This window comes from Microdochium trichocladiopsis (assembly GCF_020744255.1).
Source record: "Microdochium trichocladiopsis strain MPI-CAGE-CH-0230 chromosome Unknown B0I36scaffold_9, whole genome shotgun sequence".
Taxonomy (NCBI): domain Eukaryota; kingdom Fungi; phylum Ascomycota; class Sordariomycetes; order Xylariales; family Microdochiaceae; genus Microdochium; species Microdochium trichocladiopsis.
The window spans coordinates 1,617,037-1,639,637 of record NW_025763552.1 but is presented as its reverse complement, the minus strand read 5'-3'; the positions used below and the strand labels follow the sequence as shown (position 1 = coordinate 1,639,637).

The 22,601-nt window shown below is 54.3% G+C and overlaps 6 protein-coding genes across 6 annotated transcripts; 4 read left to right on the top strand and 2 right to left on the bottom strand.

Moving 5' to 3' along the window:
- Positions 1–1,768: 1,768 nt before the first annotated feature.
- Positions 1,769–4,851, top strand: B0I36DRAFT_353077 (GNAT domain-containing protein; the record flags this gene model as incomplete). Its single annotated transcript, XM_046157178.1, has 5 exons — positions 1,769–2,058; positions 2,461–2,485; positions 2,773–2,917; positions 4,050–4,227; positions 4,278–4,851. 5 exons carry the CDS (start codon positions 1,769–1,771, stop codon positions 4,849–4,851), a joined length of 1,212 nt encoding a protein of 403 aa, XP_046008437.1.
- A 967-nt stretch (positions 4,852–5,818) lies between these two features.
- Positions 5,819–8,010, bottom strand: B0I36DRAFT_387313 (fungal-specific transcription factor domain-containing protein). Its single transcript, XM_046161162.1, has 3 exons — positions 7,239–8,010; positions 6,351–7,183; positions 5,819–6,282 (listed from the first exon to the last, which is right to left on the bottom strand). The coding sequence occupies exons 1-3, from the start codon at positions 7,819–7,821 to the stop codon at positions 6,049–6,051; spliced, it is 1,650 nt and encodes a 549-aa protein (XP_046008436.1). The 5' UTR covers positions 7,822–8,010; the 3' UTR covers positions 5,819–6,048.
- Positions 8,011–8,427: 417 nt separating this feature from the next.
- B0I36DRAFT_416721 (uncharacterized protein) lies at positions 8,428–10,257 on the top strand (the record flags this gene model as incomplete). Its single annotated transcript, XM_046162084.1, has 6 exons — positions 8,428–8,743; positions 8,808–8,923; positions 8,987–9,105; positions 9,173–9,202; positions 9,271–9,751; positions 9,821–10,257. 6 exons carry the CDS (start codon positions 8,428–8,430, stop codon positions 9,947–9,949), a joined length of 1,191 nt encoding a protein of 396 aa, XP_046008435.1. The 3' UTR covers positions 9,950–10,257.
- Positions 10,258–12,047: 1,790 nt separating this feature from the next.
- On the top strand, positions 12,048–13,817 carry B0I36DRAFT_250966 (high-affinity nicotinic acid transporter; the record flags this gene model as incomplete). The annotated part of the gene is made up of 6 exons (XM_046150578.1): positions 12,048–12,190; positions 12,248–12,613; positions 12,678–12,845; positions 12,913–13,334; positions 13,394–13,586; positions 13,652–13,817. 6 exons carry the CDS (start codon positions 12,048–12,050, stop codon positions 13,815–13,817), a joined length of 1,458 nt encoding a protein of 485 aa, XP_046008434.1.
- Positions 13,818–14,547: 730 nt separating this feature from the next.
- Positions 14,548–17,510, bottom strand: B0I36DRAFT_376677 (alpha-amylase; the record flags this gene model as incomplete). Its single annotated transcript, XM_046160484.1, has 6 exons — positions 14,548–14,853; positions 14,937–15,110; positions 15,175–15,787; positions 15,868–16,446; positions 16,517–16,703; positions 17,462–17,510. 6 exons carry the CDS (start codon positions 17,508–17,510, stop codon positions 14,548–14,550), a joined length of 1,908 nt encoding a protein of 635 aa, XP_046008433.1.
- Positions 17,511–19,859: 2,349 nt separating this feature from the next.
- On the top strand, positions 19,860–22,188 carry B0I36DRAFT_416718 (uncharacterized protein; the record flags this gene model as incomplete). The annotated part of the gene is made up of 4 exons (XM_046162083.1): positions 19,860–20,356; positions 20,421–20,626; positions 20,686–21,098; positions 21,151–22,188. 4 exons carry the CDS (start codon positions 19,860–19,862, stop codon positions 22,186–22,188), a joined length of 2,154 nt encoding a protein of 717 aa, XP_046008432.1.
- Positions 22,189–22,601: the final 413 nt, after the last annotated feature.

The following is a 22,601-nucleotide window of genomic DNA, read 5'->3' as shown; positions in this document are numbered from 1 at the left end:
CTGATAGGGAGAACCTTCTCTTGGTTCCTGTAACCAGGATAGGTGGAGACTCCGGGCGAACAGTAAGATTCTCGATGCGGATGTGAGTCGACTTCTGTTCTGGGTTGTGCCATGGTGCAGATGGGAGCGAAGTGAGCTCCATGAAAACAGCAGGCTTCTGCTCCGGTGTGGGTGGCGTGGGTGGTGCAGCGGGGACTGGAGTCAGAACAAAAGGCTCCGTGACTTCACATAGCGTTTCGCTCATTGAGGACACTGGCGACGGTAGCTGTACGACCTTCGGCGGAGGTGGCGGTAGCAATATCGGTGGCGAAGCAGGCAGCAGAGTCGGAGGTGGAGCTGGAAGTGAAATCTCTGGAGGAGGCGGTAGTAGAATCTGGGGGGAGGTCGGAGGTGCGATCTCAGACATGGGCGGTCCTTCATCCCTGGGAAAAGATGGCTGCTCCAGAATAGGGTAAGGATATCTTTCGCGGGATGGCGTCAATGAGGCCGTGATGTCCGACGCGAAGGATGAAGGTCTCCTGAGGCTGGTCAAGCGCGAGGGCCTTTGTGCTGGCCTTCTTGGTGCTCGCCTGCTCGGTTCTGGCGTGCGAGGCTCTGACCTGCGAGGCTCTGACCTGCGAGACTCTGACCTACGAGGTTCTTGCCTGCGAGGTTCTGGCCTGCGAGGTTCTGGATCTCCATAGGCTGATTCTCCATATGCCAAGTAAAACTCATCAAGAGACGTTGTCGAGTGATTATTGCCCATATCTCCCAGTTGCTGGAGAGGGACGGTGGGGTCAAAGCCCAATATCCACAGCCAATGTCCAAGCTCGATTGGCTTTCCTCGGTTGGAGAATTCGGAGTGATTTGAAGTCGTGAGAGAACAAGACTGATCGCCAGACCAATACATGCGAGTTGGGATGACGGGTAGAGGTGGTTGTAAGTCGACCTGACAGGCGAAGGCGGCAGCAAATTCGCGAGATGGAAAGAATTGAGGGGTGCACTGCGATCAGACTGCAAAGAAGCATGATATCGGCCTGAGGAGCGGTTGCGAATCGTGTATTCTCGTCTTCTGCTGTTGTATGAATTGCCAGCTCATCCTGGCAGCTGTACCTGCAGCAACGAGTTCGTTGTTTGGGTGTCAATAATGGGGCCATAGCACACCGCCAGTACCAGTCAGGCCAGTCGACGCCTGGACAACGGGCTCTCGTCGTTTGAGACTGGGATACTGACTCCACCGTCAACCGTGTCGCGTACTGATTCGCAAGGATGTTACCGAGCTTTCTACCCCACTCAGCCTCGGCTGACCGTGTTTTATGTAACCACGTATAGCATGGCATTAATCAACCAGCCCTCTACCAACCACTTGAAGCCTGTACCAGCCATCTGAAGTGCAAGCGCCAACCTCGACGAAAAAAGGGGCCGCACTGCGGCATTGCGGCAAGTGGGGGCCCAAAGCCTTAAAGTACTGAAGGTCCAAGGGGAACCCTGGTAGGATGTAGCGGTGTCGAGTCATCCGACCAGGGGTGCAACGTGGTCATCCCTCGCAGTTCATGAGACCATCCAGACATGAAGATCGTGTTCGTTGGGCTGACGTTGCAGTGCGGCTGCAGTAAGAAATGGTTCGCCGCTGCTTCTACGGCTGCATGGAACATGTCTAATGTAGCACACACCTACCGGTACAGCTTTGAAGTCTTGTCAAAGTGCATTAAGGACTCAGCAACCCTCAGCTGGCCATTTGATTCGCTTAACTCAATTGTGCAAGAGACGCTGCTAATGGTCAGCACAGATGATATTACAAGCATTCGCTTCATGTGAGATTGGAGACAGATATGCCGACAATTACGTCATCCAAGTGCACCAAAACGACCCCAGAGGACACTCGCTCCTCTGCCCCCACCGCCAACCTCTCCGCCTCATTCTTGACATCTCCATCACTTCCAGGCTCCAAACCAGCCACTTCCCAAAGCCTTCTCAAAGCCTTCTGGCCTCTCCCAATCGTGTTCTGAAGCTTCACAGAGAGAACTTTACGGGAGCCATTGTTGCCATGAAAGGCAGCGGCGCTAAAATTCCTCAGAGGTATAACACGAGCTCGAGGTTTTGTGCCTTACGTAGCCTCGTATTGACATCGAGATGAAGTTCTCCAGCTACCTAGATATGAAGGCCTTCGGGCGTGGATCTCGCCACGCTCCATATATAACAGAAATCATCTTCCAAAAGAAAACCATTCAGCTGGTTGTCACCGACAGGAGCCAACTACTGATCCGGTGGTGCTCAGGCTTATCTACAAGGAAAATGGCTTTCCTCCAAAAGCAGCGCCACGCCACACTTGCCCCACATGCATTGCAGCAAGTCTATCTGGAGAACATGGTATCACCGTGCCCGTTACATGATAACGGTCGCTGATCATTTCCGGTCTTCACAGCACGATGACGAAATGTAGTATGCAATAGACGCATTGTGCTATCTGGCTTTGTCTAGCTTCGGCCCCTCCCGCTCTCCCGAGGTATCTGTCTCAGTTCTCGTCTAGGTCTAACCCCAATATGGCTAGTATAAGTGTTCCTCTGGAATTCATCGACTATCAATCTGTTGTTGACATTCCTACACGTATATGATTTGAGCGATTTCCACTGCGTCTTGGGATAGGTCATATGCACGCTGCATGCACAACAAGTCCTTGTTTGTACCTAACCTGTCTCCCCCTTTTATCATATTATCCCTCGATTCCTGTCTCTGTTCAGGACCTTGGCCGCAGCCAGCGCGGCATGTGCTGCAGTTTCGACTGATGGGCAGACTGTTGCGACTGCCGACGTCATCATCATTGGAGCGGGGATCTCAGGTATTGCTGTGGCCAGAGAACTGGCCCTGGAGCACAACATCACCGACTTCCTCATCCCCGAGGCGAGACCTCTTGTCGGTGTAAAGTCTTGTATGCAGGGTAAGTGAGATCCATCCCTGGAAGACATGAGGTCCATGAACGGAAGACACTTTCCCGCCACAATTTTCGAGTTGCAAAACCCCCCATTCAGAAGGGCCATTTTGACACGAGCATACTGTTATGCTAAATGCGCTATACTAATCCGTCTCGGCACAAAACTACGTTCTAAGCTCGAAACGGTGCATCGTTCTACTATCGCATCCTCACGTTATATTAACAACCATACCATCGGCATGGATTAGTATGTTAGGCGCCAAGTTAGGTAGCAGCCTGGTACCAGGGAGGAGGGAGCTCATCGTTACATAATCAAACTACAAGCATCTTGTCCGCAAGCGTACGCGGATCATTCACCATGTAGTGTTATATTAATATCAATCTACGCTATGCTAGGATCAATGCCCTTAAGGCCTGCATTATCCGTGCTAGGCACAGGCATGCATGTATGCATCGATGGCATACCTGCATCAAATATGTAAAGACTGGCGTGTATTGTCTATAGCCGATAGGGATACTTCGTAATAGTTACACCGAAGTCCCGGCCCTGGAACGGGTGGATGTGCGTCACAGTTAAACTTGTAGGTGATGCCTGCTGCCGTGTTCCATACTGCGTTAGGGCGAAAGGCATGCACTCCGGACGAAGTACATGTTGGCTTGGTATGCTGGTCGTCCTCTATTCAGCGGCGGTGATGGTGGTGGTGTTGTACTAGTCCCTGGCGACACATGTTTCTCTAACACCTTACCCGCGTCACTGTCGACGCTGAAACCTTCAGGCCGCTTAGTTCCCATGCGCTCGACAGGGTATGATCACGTCCATTCTACGAGGAGTGTGGAATTTCGAACTACTCGAGAAACCTCAAACAGGTGCTTTTTGAGCGACTCGATTTTCGAATTGCGCGATGAAATTGACATGAACGACACACCGGGCCCCCAAGCAGGGTTGCTTGCTGGCCCTGGATGTTTCGCCTGCGCCACAGAAAGCGATTGTGGCTCGAGGCATACTTCATTTGTAAGCATAATTTTAAACGTCTACTACCCCGCTTCCAAGCACAGCTGCTGACGAGGTCACCGCTACAACTTTTTTTTTTTGAGCCAAGTAAATGCCGCACGATAACCCCATCATTTATTTTATTAGAACTTTGCAAACTCCTAATCGAAAGAGACGAGGCCCTCCGCCACTCTGACGAGATGGAATCTACCCAAATCCTCACACCAAGACTCCGCCTTAAGCAGCTGTTATCTAACAAGGAGGGAACACCAGACCTGGAATGGTACCATCGGGTCTGGAGCAATGATAAAGCCACTCAATGGAGGTAGGTAAATGCTACCCAGTAACGTAACTATACTCCTAACTCCATCATAGTCCCCACGGGCCATGCAAAACAAAGAACGACAGTCAAGCCTGGATGGCTGGTGTGATCCCCATGCAAGATGTCCCGGACTCCGACCAGCGGGTTGCGTTTGCTGTGTTCAAACCCGTGGTGGAGAGCACTACTCAAAAGGAGGGCGAACGTCGACCTGCCGATTCGTTCAATCGGCATCCCAACGACCCCAATGCGTGGGAGGCAGTAGGCATCTTAACACTCTTACCCGTAAGGCCTCCTCCATTCGACAAAACACATCCAGAAGGTATAGCCGACCCTGGAAATCGGAAGGTGGAGTTAGGATACCTCTTCCTTCCCGATAGCTGGGGATTGGGCTACGCGACCGAAAGCTTGTTGGCGCTGTTGAGATGGTACCTAGACACTTTGTGTCGTGCGGATCTGACCAATGGAGTCGAACTCGAAGCCTGTGTACATCCGGACAACTCGGGAAGCATCAAGGTCCTCCACAAGCTGGGGTTTCAGGAAGTGGGACGGACTGAGGGAGAGGATATTATATATTTGGGCGAAGCTAAGAGGAAGAATTCGTTGTTACACTTCCGGAGGATGGGCTGAATTGGGTGGTTGTTCTTCCCATGATCAGAGAGAACCTCACTTTACCCCAGCTCAATAGCAGGCTAACGGACATCGCCTCTCAACTTCACGAATTCGACTCGATTTTCCACCTCATTGAAAACCTGCACTTTTACACCCGTTCTTGCACGTTTCCTGCCGCCAATGCCATGATTAGGAAGTCCCTCACAAGTGCCGCGTCAAAAGACCACTTTTGACGTGGCTGCCTCCCCTCGAAAACTCGGTTTGGCCCATATCTGGGAATGCCCTCACTCTGGCCCCAGGCCAGAGTGAACCTCGCCGGCAATACCGCCGAAACTGGCAAGCGGTGAACTCCCTTCGGTCGTGGTGATTGTTTTGTCCCCGATCAGAGGAATCTGTAACGGCCGACCAACAGGGGACGATTGTTTAGGCACGGAAAAGAGCACAAACAACTAGGTCACAGGATCAGGCCAAGGACAAGGGCGGATCATGTGGCAGTGCCGTCACAGGTTTCTTATGTCAGTAACGATAAGGACGATAAGGGAGACAGGTCCGGGTATAGTACTAATGGTCATGTATATCTGCATGACCGTCACTCCGCCAAGCACGACGGTCATCACCAAAGACATGACCGTCGCGCAGGAAAGAATAACCACACAAGTATGCGATAAACGACAAAGGATATATAGATACGGGGGATCTCCTAGACAGACAGTCACTACCTTTGTACTTCAGCGATCCATCTAAGTATCAGTTTTACCACACACTTGAACTAGTTACTGAGTTGCCGAGACTGGTATCTCTTCCCGGAACACGATAACCCCAAAGAGAGAACGACAGCAGAGTGGAAGTGTTATTGCACAGGCTTTACCTATCTTGCCGAACAGCAACCCCAGCGCCCTACCAGACGGTTGACCCGGAGGCAGGATCGTGACAACGGGACCCTCAACTTTCTCGATCCTATAGTCGTACGTGAAGGTATCGTGTCTTCTAATTATATGTATTACGAAGATCCGCGGTGCTGGAAAGTGTCCCTGAACGGGCCTACCACTTGTGCCGCAGATGCTGACCTACCTGACCACCAAAGAGAGTATTCCGAACAATTACACAAGGGAACAAGAATCGCCTCTGATATTGATCTTCAAGCTCCTGACACGGGTAGTTGGTGCAACCACCGTTTTTTATTCAAGCCACGCCGGAGGTCTCTGGAAATGTGTTCTACATAAAGCTCATATACCTTCCGGCTTCCGAAAAGGCCTTGGCTCGGGACGCCAGCCACGGGTCATCAGACTCGCGACGCAAGTCTAGAGGGATGACTGGCGTCGAAGCAGCAGCCTCGTGGCCCGCCAGAGAGCGCTCAAGTAGGTATCTCAGCATCCACCCGTCCAGGCGGTGCGTCTTGAGCTCTGTCGAGAGCAGGCATGTGTTTTGGAACATAACCAGTCGGGCAATCTTGAAACTGGTGTCAGCCAAACCTCTCGCACAACACATTTCAAGGGGGAGACGGGGTCCTCTCGTACCATAGTGGATGTTCCAGGCCAGTATTTCACCAAGTCGATCAGCGCCTCAAAGTTTGCCTGCAGTTCCTGCCGCGCCGCTCTGAGCTCAGTGACGTCCCCAAAGAGAAGCGTGTGGACCAGCACCGATGAAGAGACGGTCGTCATGTGTCCGATCAGAGGGAAGTTTGGTTCGCAGCCCTTGCGCTGCCTCGCGCGGCGTAAGAGCGCGCTAAAGGACGAGGCGTGCATCTTGCAGCAGTCAACATACTTCCGGTAGATCGCTGAGTTGGCCGTCAGTTGTTGGTCGCCACCCCGGTCCTGCTCCAGGAAACGAAAGTAGAGAAGCGTAGCATAGTAGTGGTATGTGAGATGCACAAGGACGAAAGAGCCCCCTACACCCCGTTCTTGGTGCAGGTCGAGGTTCTCCCAGCTCATCTCGATATCAGGCGGGAGCTGCCGTTTCCACTCGTCGAGCTGCTGGGCGAGCACCTCGACTTCCCGATCGAGCTGACTTGTCCCGGTCTCGCCGCTAGCAACGCGCCGGTTCAGATCTTGTATAGGAGTGAAGAGCTTGCTGAGCTGGAGGAGCTCCGCGAAGCATCCTGTCCGGCAGGTTTCGCGATGAGGGAGCGACTGGTCTGTAGGCAGCGTCAGGAAATCGGCCTCATCCATGGGCAGGGCAATCACGATGGGTGCGTGTTTGATCGGGCTCAGCAGTCTGAGCCCAGAGACACACCAGTTCTCAGCTAGGTAACATGCCCACCACGCCCTCCGCTTCATCTCGGCCACGATCATTGATGTGTCCTGGGCTGGCGAGTTGAGATTCAAAACATCCGCCATGGCCGACGCAATGCCTGCTCAGAGGTTAGTCGGTGACACTGATATCCGACGGATAGGCAGCATGCGTACGGTGGTACAGAACCTCGGACGAGTTGGACAGATCGACACACATGGTCGAGATGAGGATGCAGGCCTGGATATGCTCGAGGCAGACGTCCTCCATGCCGAGCTGCAACAGGCGTTTCGCCTCGGCTATCAGGCGGGACTCCCACGCCCGGACATCGGGGTTGGCAGAGAACTTGGCGCCGATGGCACAGATCACAAAGAGCAGTGGCTGGTTCATGGTGCCTCGCTGTACCTGGGCCCGCAGCGTCGCGGGGTGGAAGATGCTGTAGGGCCGTCCATTGTTGATCCTCTCGAGGTAGTGCTCGACCATCTCCACTGCCATGCCTTGGGGAAGCTCAAGACTGCTTGTCAGAGATGGGTGGGACTGCGTCGGTAGCGGTGCCGGTTTCGCCGCGAAAGCGAGTACTTGCTCGTCGCTGGAGGGCCTTCGTGGAAGGAGAGCCTGTCGGCACGCCCGCCCGTGACGCAAGTCACCCTCACACGCGAGACCTTTGCGCTGACAGGTGCCACAGGCCTCGCCGGGTCCGTCACGAATACATCTCCTTTTGGTGGCACGGCACTGTCGGCAGGCGCGCGGGAACTTCATGGTCGCGCCAGTGAGATCAGCAGCGACGGGTCCGGGTACCACTCGATGGCCGGACGAAAAGCTATGGAGTAGGCTTTCGCGATAATCATGCGGATGTGGGTACTCCGGGAAGAACCAGGGGAAAGCAGTGATAAAGCGATTCCAAGGAGGCGGTCGGCTGTGGCGTGCCGCAGAATGAGTTGTATGAAGGGACTTTGCGGTAGGACATGAGGCAGACAAACAGGGCCTTTTACTCCGCATTGAACCTGCTCCGCTATCTAATGCAGGATGGGCGGAGGCGGCGGGATTGTGCGGAAATACGGCCATGTGATTGGAGCGGACGCCGCCACCACGGGCCCCTGAGACCCTCTTTCACCATTCGTCATCTTCTGGTGGGACTTTGCTCCCTCGACGATTAGAAATCCAGCAGCGGCGTCTACAAGCACTTGTTAGAGAGCCTGGATACCAGTTGACGAAATTGCACCGATAGATCGTAGTGGCAGGCCATTGACTATAAGAAGATGATTGCCAACCCTCAGCATGCGTGTCCTCACAGCCACGCCAATGCCCAGCACCATCAATTCCCTTTTCACATTTTCACCACTACTCACAACCCACTCCGAAAACATGTCAGTCATCTTGCAACCTATCACTATTGGAGGCAAGCTGGCCCTCAAGAATCGGATCGTGATGGGATCCATGACTCGCAATCGCTGTGTGGACGATCTGAAGCCTGGCGACGCCCAGGTCCGCCATTACGGGGACCGGGCGCGGCACGGCACCGGACTCCTAGTTTCCGAGGGTGTATTCATAGACTGGACCGGCAGCGAGTTCCCGAACGCCCCAGTCATTATCAACGAGGAGCACGCCCAGGCATGGCGCAAGGTCGTCCATGCCGTGCACAGTCAAGGCAGCAAAATGTACCTCCAGACCTGGCACGCTGGTGAGTATCATCGCCCTTCATCAAATTTGATTCTGATGATCATTTTGCCCTTGCTCACGCACAGTAGGTCGTCTTCAACACGAGTACGATACGCGTATGAAAAGCACCAACATTCCTGTCCTGGCACCTTCCGACATCCCCGCAACTGGAGGGAAGTACCGGCATCTCCCGGGGAACCCGGTATGTTGCATTGACTGCATTAGCTCTATTTAAGTATCTCTCCCAGCTAATCTACTCGAATAGGGACATACGGACAAACTGACTGTCATTGAGAACCCGCGGACTGTCATCGAGACCTACCGCCGAGCAATCCTGCTTGCGAAACAGGCCGGCTTCGATGGGATCGAAATCTTGGCCCAGGGGTATGAATGAGGTTCCGGGCTTCCACAAGACCATGATCAAGACTGCTAATCTGTGTGACATTGCCAGCGGCTACCTGGTCCACCAATTTCTTTCCTCGTGAGTCACAAGCGCACGTATTACTCACCCACAAACCAGCCTGTTCTAACGAAAAGCGCCCAACGCAGCCGAATCAACCATCGCACCGACGCATACGGCGGCTCCGTCGAGAACCGATGCCGCTTCCTCCTGGAGCTCGTGGACGTTGTCGCCGAGGTCTATGGCGGCGCCGAATACGCCTGTGTCAAAATCTGCCCGGCAGACATCTGCAACGGCTCTATCACCACGTACAAAGAACTCAAGGAAACATATAGCTACTTGGTCACGGAGCTCGTGAAGCGCAGAGTGGGCATCGTCTGCATCTCGCGCCGCGGCTCGGTCTTTGATGACGACTTTGCCGACACTATGGGCGCCCCAGGCCGACCTGAAGAGTTCGCGCTGCCTCCCGGGTACGATCCCGTGCTGGACCTTGGCTCCCTGGTCAAGTATCCCGGAAGCCCGAGCTTGTTGATGGCAAACCATGCCTACACGCCGGTGGAGGCGGAGAGGCTCATGACGCTCGACAAGATCGATTTGGTGCAGATTGCTCGTCCGTTCATGTTCAACCCGGTAAGACGGCACGCTCCACGAATAATCCATGTCGATCGCACGTATCACAATAGCTTACATGAAGAATAGGACTTGGTTGTTCGAGTTCGAGACGGCATCCCGCTGGCTGAGAATGACAGAGGCAGCATGGTGGAATACGGCCCATTCAAGTGCCCAGATGAGAACTACAACGACTGGCCTGTCGCGGCTGCGATGTAATTCTTGGGTGCCTCGAGGTTCCAGTAGGCTGTGTCAGCAAAGCCCTCATACAATTGAGGCGGCGTGTGGTGGATTGTTGCGCATGGTGAAGCTAAAGATGCTCGCCGACATTTCGCTGACACCAAAAAAAACAAAATAACCAAATTCGATAGGACATGAGGTTTGCCGGAGGAACATCCTGATTTTCCCTGTGTCAAACGATTAGAATATCAGACGTAGTAGATAGACCTTATATTCGCAATCTGGAAAGCCCTCGGGTGTAGCGAGGCCCAAATGGACTGGCGATCTTTTCGCGAAAACTCTTTCGCTTTGATCGAGACGATGTCAATGGTCTTGCACATCGAACAACTTATCGAGCCCACCATTCATCATGTACTCACCAAATGCGTCCCACACGTGCAAGCGGGTTCATAGCAGAGCTTTCAACTTTTCGCGCGAGATTTGGCGGCCAGGAATCAACGAAGAACCAGACAAGTCCTACGAGCTCGCTGACGGGGTGTAAGATTTCAACAGCTGTACACAGTGCAAGGTGGCGACAGCGGCAGGCAGGGGTCACCACAGGACTCGTCCTTCACCCAATCCCCGCTCACTTCGAAGCGCAGGCTTGACACCCTTCCAGCACCATTAGGCTACTTATCTTGCAGGTCTTGCAGGCAATAGGTCCTAAACGTTTGACAGCCCGGTGTCCTTATCTAATATTGATTTGTGCATTCATTAACACAAGCGGGATGGTGCGGACCTAAACTTTGTACCGCTTGCGGCTACCTCGATGGATGAACACTTCACTCCTTGGTTTCTGGCCAACGTGTCTCGAGCTCAGTACCATGGATGCAAAAGTTTTCTGGGGTCGAGGCGACGAGCCTCGGCTATTACCGCGGAATGCGGCTGGTAATCCCGTGTCTCCTCGTAGTACTCCCTTGCTTCGCTGCACAACCAACCTCCTGCCTCAAATAATGTGCAGGGGTTATATGCAATGCAGTGGGGTGGGCGAATCAAGCTTTCGGGAGCCATCGCCACTAGACTTGGCGTGGCCTCGTCGCAGAACGATCTCATTGTGCCTTCGCGGAAGGCTCTGTTCATGTTGAAGTGTAGCATGGCTAGACCTTGGCGCATTATGCGGTCTTTCCATTAACAGTAGATAAGTGCGGATGTATCATCCTCGTCACCAGAGCCGCACGGATTACGTTACTTTTGCTAGCCAGCAAGCTGCTGCACCAACATAAATAGAGGCCAGACAGCATTGCAGTGTGTAACAGTGTGGCTGAATCACTTCGACCTGATTTGCCCGGCAAAGGCTACACATGCGTCTGTTGTGGAACGCTGACATCTGACTAATGCAGCCGTGTTGCATCGGCCTGCATGGTTCATTGGCCTGCCTTCAATGAACCTTAAGCTTTGTGCATGGGTAACCTGGAGATGGCCCGGGCACCTCACCGGTCCCAGATCTCCATCGAGCATAGTTGAGGAGGCCGCGCATATGCAACTGCCGCGCCAGCAGCTTAGTCAGATGTGCCACGACAGCGACGCTCTTGTCCCGATGCGGTGAAGGTCCAGCAGCCATTGTCGCACTTAGGAAGGTGCAGAATCCCGTCATTTGTTGTGGGCACGCCCTCGGGACGGTACTGATACGACTGGCTCAGCACTGTCCTGGAATGCGTGCTCGTCTGACGTGCAGGCCAAGGTCGCAGTGAACGCCTGCTTCAGATTGGCCTAGACCCATATCAGGCTGGAGAGCAAGGGAGGCCAGCAATGGCACAGTCGGGGTCCAGCCTGGGGTTGGGCCTGGAGCGACCCGAGGAAGAATCCGAAGGCGCGATGCCCTAGGTCCTGGCATCCCTGGCGGCTCTTCTTTGGCTCTTCATACAAATAGACGGTTCTGCCCCTAACTGTTTGCAGTCGGAGCTTCGCAGCACCGAGCTTGTGTCCATTCTCGCACATTGTCCTCCGGCAATACACACCCTTTGCGGTACGGGCTATCTCGTGCACCAATTGCGGTGCTAGTCCCGCGTCCTCTCCAGCTTCATCTCGTCCTGCGCATACTTCGCCATCCTTTCCAATGTCGGAGGTTAAGCAGGCGATCGATGATCGCGATGGCGCGATGCCTAAGGTTGAGGTCGGCTCTGCCTCAGATTCAGACAGGGCTGCAGACCCGGAGCTGCAGGGCTGGGACAAAGCGGCCACAAAGCGGCTCCTGCGAAAGCTAGACTGGCACTTGATCCCCTTTATGAGTCTGATCTATCTGTTCGTGGCGATTCCTCCTCCCATCACTTACAGGGCCCGCTGCTGACAGACCTGTAGGCTCTGTTTCCTCGATCGCACCAACATTGGAAACGCCCGGCTCGACAACCTCGAACAAGACCTGCACCTGCAAGGCATCCAATACAACGACTGCCTAGCAATTCTCTTCCCATTTTACATCGCCGCAGAGATCCCCAGCAACATCATGATGAAGCGAACGCGGCCGTCGATATGGTTGACATTCATCATGGTGCTCTGGTCTGCGTCCATGATTGCGCAAGGTTTCGTGAAGAACTACCAGGGCCTCATGACTACCCGGGTTTTCCTTGGCGTCTTCGAGGGCGGTCTCTTTCCCGGAGTCAACTATTACATTTCAGAATGGTACTGCCGCCACGAGCGCGGGTTCCGGATGGCCATGTTTTTCAGGTATGTTCAAAGGCGTCCCTCTGCCTGACACGAGCGAGTGGAAATCTTGTCTAACCATTATCAGCGCCGCGACCCTCGCTGGTGCGTTTGGAGGAATTCTGGCACGAGCCATCGCTGAGATGTCGGGTGTCGGCGGTCTTTCCGCTTGGAGCTGGATCTTCATCCTCGAGGGCTTGGCGAGCATCCTCGTCTCGTTTGGCGCTTACTGGGCAATCAACGACTATCCTTCCACGTAGGCAGATACCCTATCGCGCCCGAAAACGTTTGGTATGCTAACCACCTTCTCACACGCCATGCAGGGCCAAGTTCCTACACGACGATGAACGCCGAGAAGTCGAGAGGCGCCTCTTCGCTGACACCGGCCACCTGTCCAACGAGTTCAACATGAAGTACGTGTGGCAGGCCATCAAGGACTGGAAGATCTACATCCACATGCTCATCTGCATGGCCGGGTTCTGCCCCATCTACTCCTTCTCGCTGTTCCTGCCGACAATCATCAAGAACATGGGGTACTCGGCAAACAACGCCCAGCTCATGAGCGTGCCGCCCTACGTCTTCGCGTGCATCTTTACGATCGGCGCGAGCTGGTTTGCCGACAGGGTGCAGCAGCGCGGCGTGTTCTTGCTGGGGTTTCAGCTGGTCGGCATCCTGGGCTTTGCGCTGCTCGCAGGCACCGCAAATTCTTCGATCCAGTATGCGGGTACTGTACTTGCGGCTATCGGTGAGTTCCTGCGCACTCTTTGCCCTCCACTATGGCTGCCTTTACTAACCTGTGGCAAGGTATCTACCCTCAAATCCCGCTCGGGATGGCCTGGAACGGCGCGAACATCGGAGGTAGTCTGAAGCGTGGAACTGGCATCGCGATGCAAGTCATGGGAGGGAATTGCGGTGGCATCATTGCGTCCTATGTGTACCTCTCGCGGGATGGACCACGGTACATCACTGGCCACAGTATCTTGATCGGCTTCATCAGGTATGTTCAAAAGTGCCCTTTTTCCTGACACGAGAGAGTCGGAATATTATCTAACCCTTCAGCAGCATGGCATTCTTCCTGACGCTGTTCATGACCGTCTGGGTCCGGCGCGAGAATGCACGGCGCGACAAGATCGCGAACGAGGCTGGGGTCCAGGAGCTGACCGAGGAGCAGAAGCTGAACGAGCGGGAGCTTGCTGATAATGTGCCGTGGTTCCGATATACCCCTTGAGTAGCAGATTTGACGTTGGATGTGATCAAGGTTTCGCCTAGTAGGACAGCCTCCTTGTCCTACCAGGCCACATCAATTTACGTACGTACTAGGGTCGTCATAGGACCAGAGGATACAGATAAACACTACTCGTTATGTTTCTAATACTACAACGAGCTCATGAGGTGGTGCCCAATTAGAACCTTCTGGAGACCTTCATCTGCTATAAAAAGAAATCAGGTTGTCCAAAGATGAAAAAGGGGTTGGACTGTACTTTGTTAATTACTATGGTCGTCAAAATGGACCCAGGCTCCAGGCTTATTGGCATCCATTAACTGGGTATGCTGGAATTGATATGCATGAGAATAGAGAATTTGCGTCTACTATCGTGGTTTCAAGCACGGAAATTGAAGCGTGGATTAATTGATATCTGCTCCATTCGCTGAGGTATTGACTTTCACGGGAATGTCCGAAATTAGTCAGGAAAGATGCCTGGCGGACTTGTTCCGGGCATGCTGCATCACTTCGCCACGAAGATGACGTCAAGCTTTCACAAGAGCGAGGGAAGTGAGTACGGCTATGTATTTACGATTTGATCATATTGACGTTGTTGGAGGAAGACAAAAGAATGGTCCGGGAGCGGGGCGGGGCAGCACCACCGCGCGCGCACCCAGCAAGGCCAGTCTCTCACAGTATTGTACGGTACCTTATCACTGCGCACCGCTCGTGTGCCTTGAACAGTACTCTGACGTCAGGACACTCGCTGGCCGGCCTCCGACACACCGTTGCAGCTCGCTGCCTGCCTATTCTTCTGCTGGAACACGATGCCTTCATACGGTTCGAGTCGCATTCTTGCCAACGACTGGCCATCACCGTTGGTGTGACCCGAGGTCGAGATGACAATGGTCCATTCGCGGCTGTCCTTCAGGGGCGGGTCCCATTCCACAGGATCCGTGCTGAAGTTGAGGACCACCAAGTACACATCTTGATCGTGGGCGCGGGTATACGCAAAGACGGAAAGGTGGTGCTCATCAACAAGGGTGTAGTCGCCATAGGCCTGTGGAACCCCCTTGTCAGTATCATCCTCACGGGACTGCTCTGGGTGCAGGCGCGTGGAGAGCGGCAATGTTGTCTACTTACAAGTACCGGATGCTGCTTGCGGAGGCGTATCATGTCGTGATAGAACGTCCATATAGAGCCTGGGTGCTGAGTTTGACTCTCGGCGCATAGCTCGCGGAAGTGTGGGTGGTGAGGAAGCCACGGCTTGGCCTTGATGCTGGTGAAGCCAGCAGAGGTTTCGTCGTCGGTGGTCCACTAGACCACACACCGTGTCAGCTTTAGCATATCAGAATGGTTGGCTGGTCATGGGGAAACTCACGGGAATAGGAATGCGGGCCGTGTCCCTGCCCTTGGTCATGATGACTCTTTTGACCATCTCAAGTTTCTGCACGCCTCCCTTCAAGCCTGGCGCCTGGGAGGCGTTCCAGAATAGTCGCGTCTCGATATCTCGGACCATGTCCTCACAGAACTCCTGGGGGTTCGTCATCCCCAGCTCCTGGCCCTGGAAGATGATGACGGTCCCCTGGAGTGTGAAGAGCCACACTGCGAGGAGCTTGGCGCCCTGTTCTCTGCTGACCTTGCCCTCGTTGTCCTTGAAGAAGCGGCCCAGGCCGCGCGGCTGGTCGTGGTTCTCCATCCAGATGGTGTCCCAGCCGCCAACCTCAATCATGCGCGTCTGCCATCTTGTCACGGCCGCCTTGAGCTCCGGCAGCTTCCAGTCCCTGAGCACCCACTTGTCCCCGTTGACGCAGTCGAGCTCGACGTGCTCAAAGTGGAGGATGAGATCGAGTTGCCGCTTCGCCGCGTCGCGCGAGATGAAGTCTGGTCCGATTTTGCAGCTGATTCCGCATGACATCTCGCCCAGGGACATCGCATCGTAGTGGGCAAAGACCTCTTCGTACATTTCGTGCAGCCAATCGTGAGCTTTTGGCCTGCATGATGTTTTGTCAGTTGAAATCAACCCGGTAAAGAGGACGTACACAACATGTGTATGTGGGTACGAATGACTTACCCGTTTGCAAACATAGGGTCGGCCTTCTGCTCAGGTCTGCTGTCATCAGTGACTGGGGCATCAGGCCAGCCGGAAGCCGTTGGCTTGCCGGGACGCTCGGGGCTCAGGTCGTGGTTGTGCGCCTTGGACGTGCAGTTGATTGCGTCCAGCCGAAAGCCATCGACTCCTTTGTCCAGCCAGAACCGCAGCACCTTCCACAGTTCCTGGCGGACTGCTGGATTCTCCCAGTTGAGGTCGGGCTGGGACCGGCCAAAGACATGCAGGTAGTACTTGTTGGCCGCAGGCACATACTCCCACATGGACCCGCCAAACGTGCTTTCCCAGTTGCACGGGGGATACCGCTTCCCGTCCTCGCCAATGATGGGGTCCGCCCACATGTAGAAGTCCTTAAACTCGTTGGCCTCGCCGGCGTGGGCCTCTACCGATTTCCTGAACCATTCGTTCTCGTCGGAGGAGTGGTTCAGGGCAATGTCAAGAACGATCTTCAGGCCTTTTTCGTGTGCGTGCTCGAGAAGCCTGTCGAAGTCTTCCATGTCGCCGTACAAGGGGTTGATCTTGTAGTAGTCGGATATGTCGAACCTAGCAACGCGGGGACTGATTAGTGCCAACAACACACCAGGGCGTCCAGCAGAGGCAGCTCATCACTTACCCCATGTCGTGCATCGGAGACTCGAAGACGGGCGACAACCAGAGGATGCTGACGCCCAGACCAGCCAGGTAATCCAGCTTCTCTTCCAATCCTTTGAGGTCGCCATATCCGTCGCCGTTGGAGTCCTTGAAGCTGGGGATATAGACTTGGTAAATAACCCCGTCCTTCCACCACGTCGAGCTGTCCCCTAGGGCACCCAAACTCGGCACACAAAAGGTATTGTCGACCAAGCTCGCCTTCTGGATGGGTGGGATTGATAGTGTACTGTTCAACCGCTTGTTCTTGACGCGAGGGCGCCGCATGTGCATGCTTTCTGTCATCGGGCGTAATGGGCCCAACCGGGGCCAGGAAAGATAGACGAGAGCTGCTCTCACAGATACCGATTCTGGGGCAAAGAGCGTCCTGCGGGTGAGATAGGCGGTATAACGCTTTTTGAGAGCAGGCAAAGCAGACGAGGCCTTGGTGAGAGTTTTGGACCGTAGCGCACCAAATAGGTCGAGGATGAGCATCCGCAGGCCAGTCCGCGGATTGTTGATCAGCGTCGCGGAACGATGGAATTCTATGATGGTGATTCAAAATTCCATGGCCCCAGAAGTGGCCGTCGCTCAGTTTATATGCGGTAAAGTGTACGAAGCTTCTCCATGCCTCGGCCGTCGACGGTATGGTGTAGACTTGCTAGCGTTGGTAGCTGAATGACGCATACTCGACAGCATAGGGACGCTTCCGTGTGTTTCGGAGAGATTTTCGGAGCACTTATTCCGGAGTTCAATTCGTTCCTGCACCCATCTTATTTGATCTGACAACATTCCATCTGTATTTCTCGAGAGGGTACCGTAAGGCAGAGCATCGATCATGGCATGACATGCCCCGATCCCGGAGCAGGTGGGCTTGGCAAGCGAGCATGACGAGGAAACCTCTGAGAACTTAAGGAACATGTACGCATACCTTTTTGCCAAAATGACGTAACTCGCTTCTCTATGGATAGAGTGATCATCATATATTACGGTGCTAGTTTCCTTTGAGGCTTCGCAAGTCGATACTGCCCTCATGATGAGCCAATATTTACAGTGTACTGACCTTGAAATCGATAATCGAAGCTGCCCACCTCCCATGTTGGTCAGTTGACTTGGTGATAGCCACAGGAGAGGAGGTCCCGTCTGGGACAATAGCATAGGCAGCGGACCCTGACATCAACTGCACTGCACACCTGAGGCTGGGCACCTACCCAAGTGAGATCAGGATGACATTCTTGAGGCCCGGTAAGGCTCACGCCGTCCATGAATCCACTCTCAAAAATGAGATCCCCCAGCGAGCTTTGGTCATGTCTTCAGCTTCTCCACTCGCGCGACCTGATATAGCTAAGTCTGGCGTTACAGTGACATCATCTCTTCATATCGGGGCGGGCGGCTCAGAGACCAAGCTCGAGTTGACTCAGCTGGACCAGAATTGCCACAGAGCGCACGAGTAGCCTTGAGTGTTCGTAATTTAGTATACAAAAGTGCGTCTGGAATTGAGTAAGCCACAACTATTGATCTTTGGTCATGACAAGCACCCTAAGAACTTCTCACCACATGGCTGCGGCTTGGATAGATTCCGGGGCGTATACGTGCTAATATGAGCCAGCTAGGGAACCACCTCATTCAAGGACCCTGCTTTAACCTGGACCTTATCATGACACGCTGGACAAGGTCTTGAAATTAACGCATGGGAATCCGTGAAGTGGGAGCCCATTATGTGTGGGCCCTCCTTGGCGGCAGCTAGAGCTGTCAGCCCTGTTCAAGCATGTGGACCCTGGAACAAGCAGTCAGCAGTCCCAAAGTGTTGTGAGCAAGTGAGGGACAGCGTTTGCACGGATAACGAGCTCTGGATCAGCTGACGCGAGACCAACAGTGGCCTATACGCGTCGGCGCATGCTCCGCGATCTTAGACGGGCCCCACTTAGGATTGACAGTTCTAGGAAGCTAAAAACAAAGAAGGAGGTCAAGACAGAGGGTGACTCTCTCAATAGATGCTATTGGTGGAATGGGATAATTTGGGCAATGGCATTGTATCACCATGCACGGGGGTTCTGCGGACTTCATCTGTCTCGACCAAAGATTAAAAGGAACACTATGGCTAGGCCACTAGCAAGATACATGAAGGACCTTGTTCCGGTGGAGGACCACGAATCAACTGAGGAGAGAACTAAGGCATGAGCATCTCGACGGATGTGTGTATGAGGGAATCGAGTGCCCGCCATCTGATTAAATCTCTAATCTCCAAAATTTTGAAGCACAAACCGCCTGTGATGCCTGATTGCTTCTCGGGCAAACCGATGTCGAAAGGTATCTCGAAATGAATCTTCGGGTGGGCGGCGAAAGTTTCCCATCACGAGTGCATGCAGTCATCGGGATATATTCGAGCCAGGTGTTCGTATGATACTTTTCGCTGAGATGAACTCGCGCTTCGCGATATATCGTGTGCCTTCATCCTAATTATCTGTCCTCGTCCGACCATCTCTCGCCACACGATTCGTGTTTGAATCTCCCCGCTCAATTAGGCTACCACATGAATCTGAATGCACGTTATTGCGAGGACCTCTGCTGAAGATTTCGTCCACGGATAGCTCGCAGCAACGCTATGTGGTACTGGACGGAGTGTTCCGGCAGAAAGCTGCAGAGTGCAGCATGATTGACTTGCGTGATTAAAAGCCCTCGCTTGACTGACAGTGTCAGTTTGCTCATTCTGTTCACCGAATGCGTACAGTGAGACTTGGCATATACGCACACCTTCCGTATTCCCTGCTTCTGCAGCTCTTAGGCAATAACACGACGTCAGGTCCCCCGTCAGGCGCCAAGCCGCGCTTGAACTGATGAGGGAGGTGAGCGTGTTGCTGAGCTGTACCCGCTCCTTGGGCCAAGCCTGCCAGCCTCCTCAGGCCCACAACGATACAATACAAGATGCATATGAGCACCGTGCTGCCGAGTAAGATGACGACATGAGACCTGGTGCCTCCGGGACTTTTAACTTGGTCTGCCGCATGGGCCGATAATTGAGCGGAGCAACCAAGTGCCCGGGCTGCTCCGGTCGACAGCGCGCGGCCTGTCATGCCGGCCGTCGTGCGGCTATTTCCTTGACTAAGGCCGGTCTTGTCCTGACGAGTGTCTTCCAAGGCTCTGGGCAACTAGGCAACGGCACGCTTTGCGGCATTGGCACCGTCCTCTCGCAGGACCGGATTTCAGTCGTCCCCAACTACTAAAACGTCCGACCTGCCCAGCATCCTCTGCTTTGCTCTGGCCCTTTGCATGCACGGCCAATCTTGGTGATAAGACATAACCCAGGAACTGAGCATAACAGGTGCACCATGCTTGCCGAGTATCTGGTAACCATCGCAACCCTGGTTGCCGGTGCCTCCGCATGCCAGCGCGATTTCAACGTGGCTGCGAGGCACACCCACCGCCAAGCACTCTCGAAGCGCAACGATGAGTGGCCACCAGTACTTGATGACCAGGAGACACTCCTCGTCAACGCGTTTGACAATGTCACGATCGATGAGTGGTCGCACTATTACGGATACCAGAACAAGCTCGCCGGGTACGGGAGGGAAGCTGCGCAGTGGACAGCAGACCGATGGAGCGAGAACGGCGTCGATGCTCACCTCAGCGAGTATCATGTCTATTTTCGGTATCCCGTGAGTGCCTCGTTGAGTTTCACGGGGGCTGACGGGCAGCAACAAGAGGTCAATCTAAAGGAGCCGGTCCTTGAGGATGACGAGGCCACGGGCTTTGACGTCATTTCCCAGCAGACGTTCTTGGGATACTCACCGTCAGGCAATGCCGAGGCCGAGTACATTTATGCCGGGTAAGTGGAGATGTGCCACCTGGCTGGCCATTGAAATGAAAACCAGGTCTAACTCTGTTTGCAGTCGCGGCTCAATCGATGACTTCGAGAGACTTGTCGAGCTCGGTGTTAGTTTCGAGGGCAAGATCGCGCTCATCAAGTATGGTGGCTTGTTCCGCGGGCTAAAGGTCAAGAACGCCCAAGACCACGGCGCAATTGCTGCTGTTTTGTTCAGCGACCCTGGAGACGATGGCAACATGACGGTAGCCAACGGCTACGAAGCCTACCCAGGTGTGTCACGGTGCAGACAGGGATGGCATCAATGTTTCGCAGGCTAAATGAGACTGCAGATGGGCCTGCCAGAAGTCCTCACTCCGTCCAGAAGGGCTCGACCTTGTTCCTTTCCACGTCTCCTGGCGACCCAACTACTCCTGGATATCCGTCCCACAAGGATGCCCCTCGGGCCGATACTTCGGAAGTGATTGCCAAGATCCCGTCCATTCCAATCTCATATGCGGCCGCCGAACCTCTGCTGAAAGCCCTGGACGGCCACGGCCTGTCTGCCCAGCAGGTCAATCGCACCAGGTGGGTTGGCGGACTCGACGCCGAATACAGCTCTGGCCCTGCCCCGAACGTCAAGCTCGCGCTGGATGTGGTTTCGCGAGAGGAGATCCGACCCATCCACAACGTCATTGGCCATATCAACGGAACGAATCCTGACGAGACAATTGTGATTGGCAACCACCGCGACACTTGGATGGTGGTGAGTTTCGTTAAGTCCAGGCCCTTGGTCAATCTCTCGCGCTAACTTCCAGCAGGGCGGCAATGGCGATCCAAACTCGGGCTCTGCCGTTCTGGTCGAGTTCACCCGTGCCATCAACAAGCTCCGCGCGTCAGGATGGCAGCCCAAGCGGAATATCGTTCTCGCATCGTGGGATGCCGAGGAATGGGGTCTCATCGGATCGACGGAGTGGGTTGAGGAGCACGTCGACTGGCTTACAGACACGGCGGTGGCATACCTCAACATTGACGTGGCCGTCTCGGGACCCCGACCCAACCTCGCCACGACACCCGAGCTCCACACTCTAGCCACCAACATGATGAAGAAGGTGGTCCACCCCAACTTCGGTGGATACAACAGGTCACTTTACGATGCCTGGCACGACGTCTCCGGCGGTGTCGTGGATGTGCTCGGGTCAGGATCCGACTACACGCCTTTCCTTCATCGAGGCATCAGCTCCTTCGACGTGGGCAGTTCGGGGGGCGCCAACGACCCGGTCTGGCACTACCACTCCAACTACGACACGTACCACTGGATGGCGACGCTCGGCGATCCTGGCTTCAGCCTCCATGCTTCACAGGGTCAGTATCTTGCCCTCGTGGCCTACCACCTGGCCAGCGACGACATCCTCCCCATCGACACGCAGAACTATGCCGCCGAGCTTCGTGCGTACTACGAAGACCTTGCCGAGTTCGCCTCGGAGGAGGGCGCCGACTTGGATCTCTCCGAGCTTGACCAGGCCATCAACCAGTTCAAGGATAGTGCCGACCAGGTCAAGGCACTCGAGACGCTGGCTATCGAGCGCGACGACGAAGCTCTCAAGACGGTGGTCAACCACAAGTACCGCGACTTCCAGCGTGGGTTCATCTCTCAGGGAGGCCTTCCCAACCGCGAGTTCTACAAGCACGTTGTGACTGCACCAGGCCTGGATACCGGATATGCCGCGGTCACGTTCCCGGGCATCACCGAGGGCGTGCAGTATGCAGAGAATGGGGACTTTGCGGTTGCGCAGGAATGGGTGAGCAAGACGGCACGTGGCATTGCTGTTGCTGCTGGTATCCTGAAGACGTGACAAACCATCGCTAGTAGGAGAGACAGGAAATAAGAACTTCAATCAGTACTGAAGCCAGTTCAGCTACGGCGGGTTCTTAATCCATGCCGACGGAATGGACAAAAGTAGTGTGCTGCTCATGCAAGCGCCTCGGCTGTGGCTGTCTGGCTAGTGTAGCTGTCTCAGTTTTCATGGATCGGCACTCCCGTAAACGTGCATACCACGTGGCGCCCCAATAGCCGACGTTCAGCCAATGAGGCCGAGATTGAGATGAAATATGGAACCAGCTGATTCTGGATCATGTTTGACAAGATCGCGCTTGATGGCACGCAGTTGCATGCGTGTTCTAGTGAAAGTGGAGCCATTTCATAGACTCAGCCATCGTTCGCAAGAGCACTTTTTCTCTTCCTATTCTTCTCTTTCTCTTCCCGGTT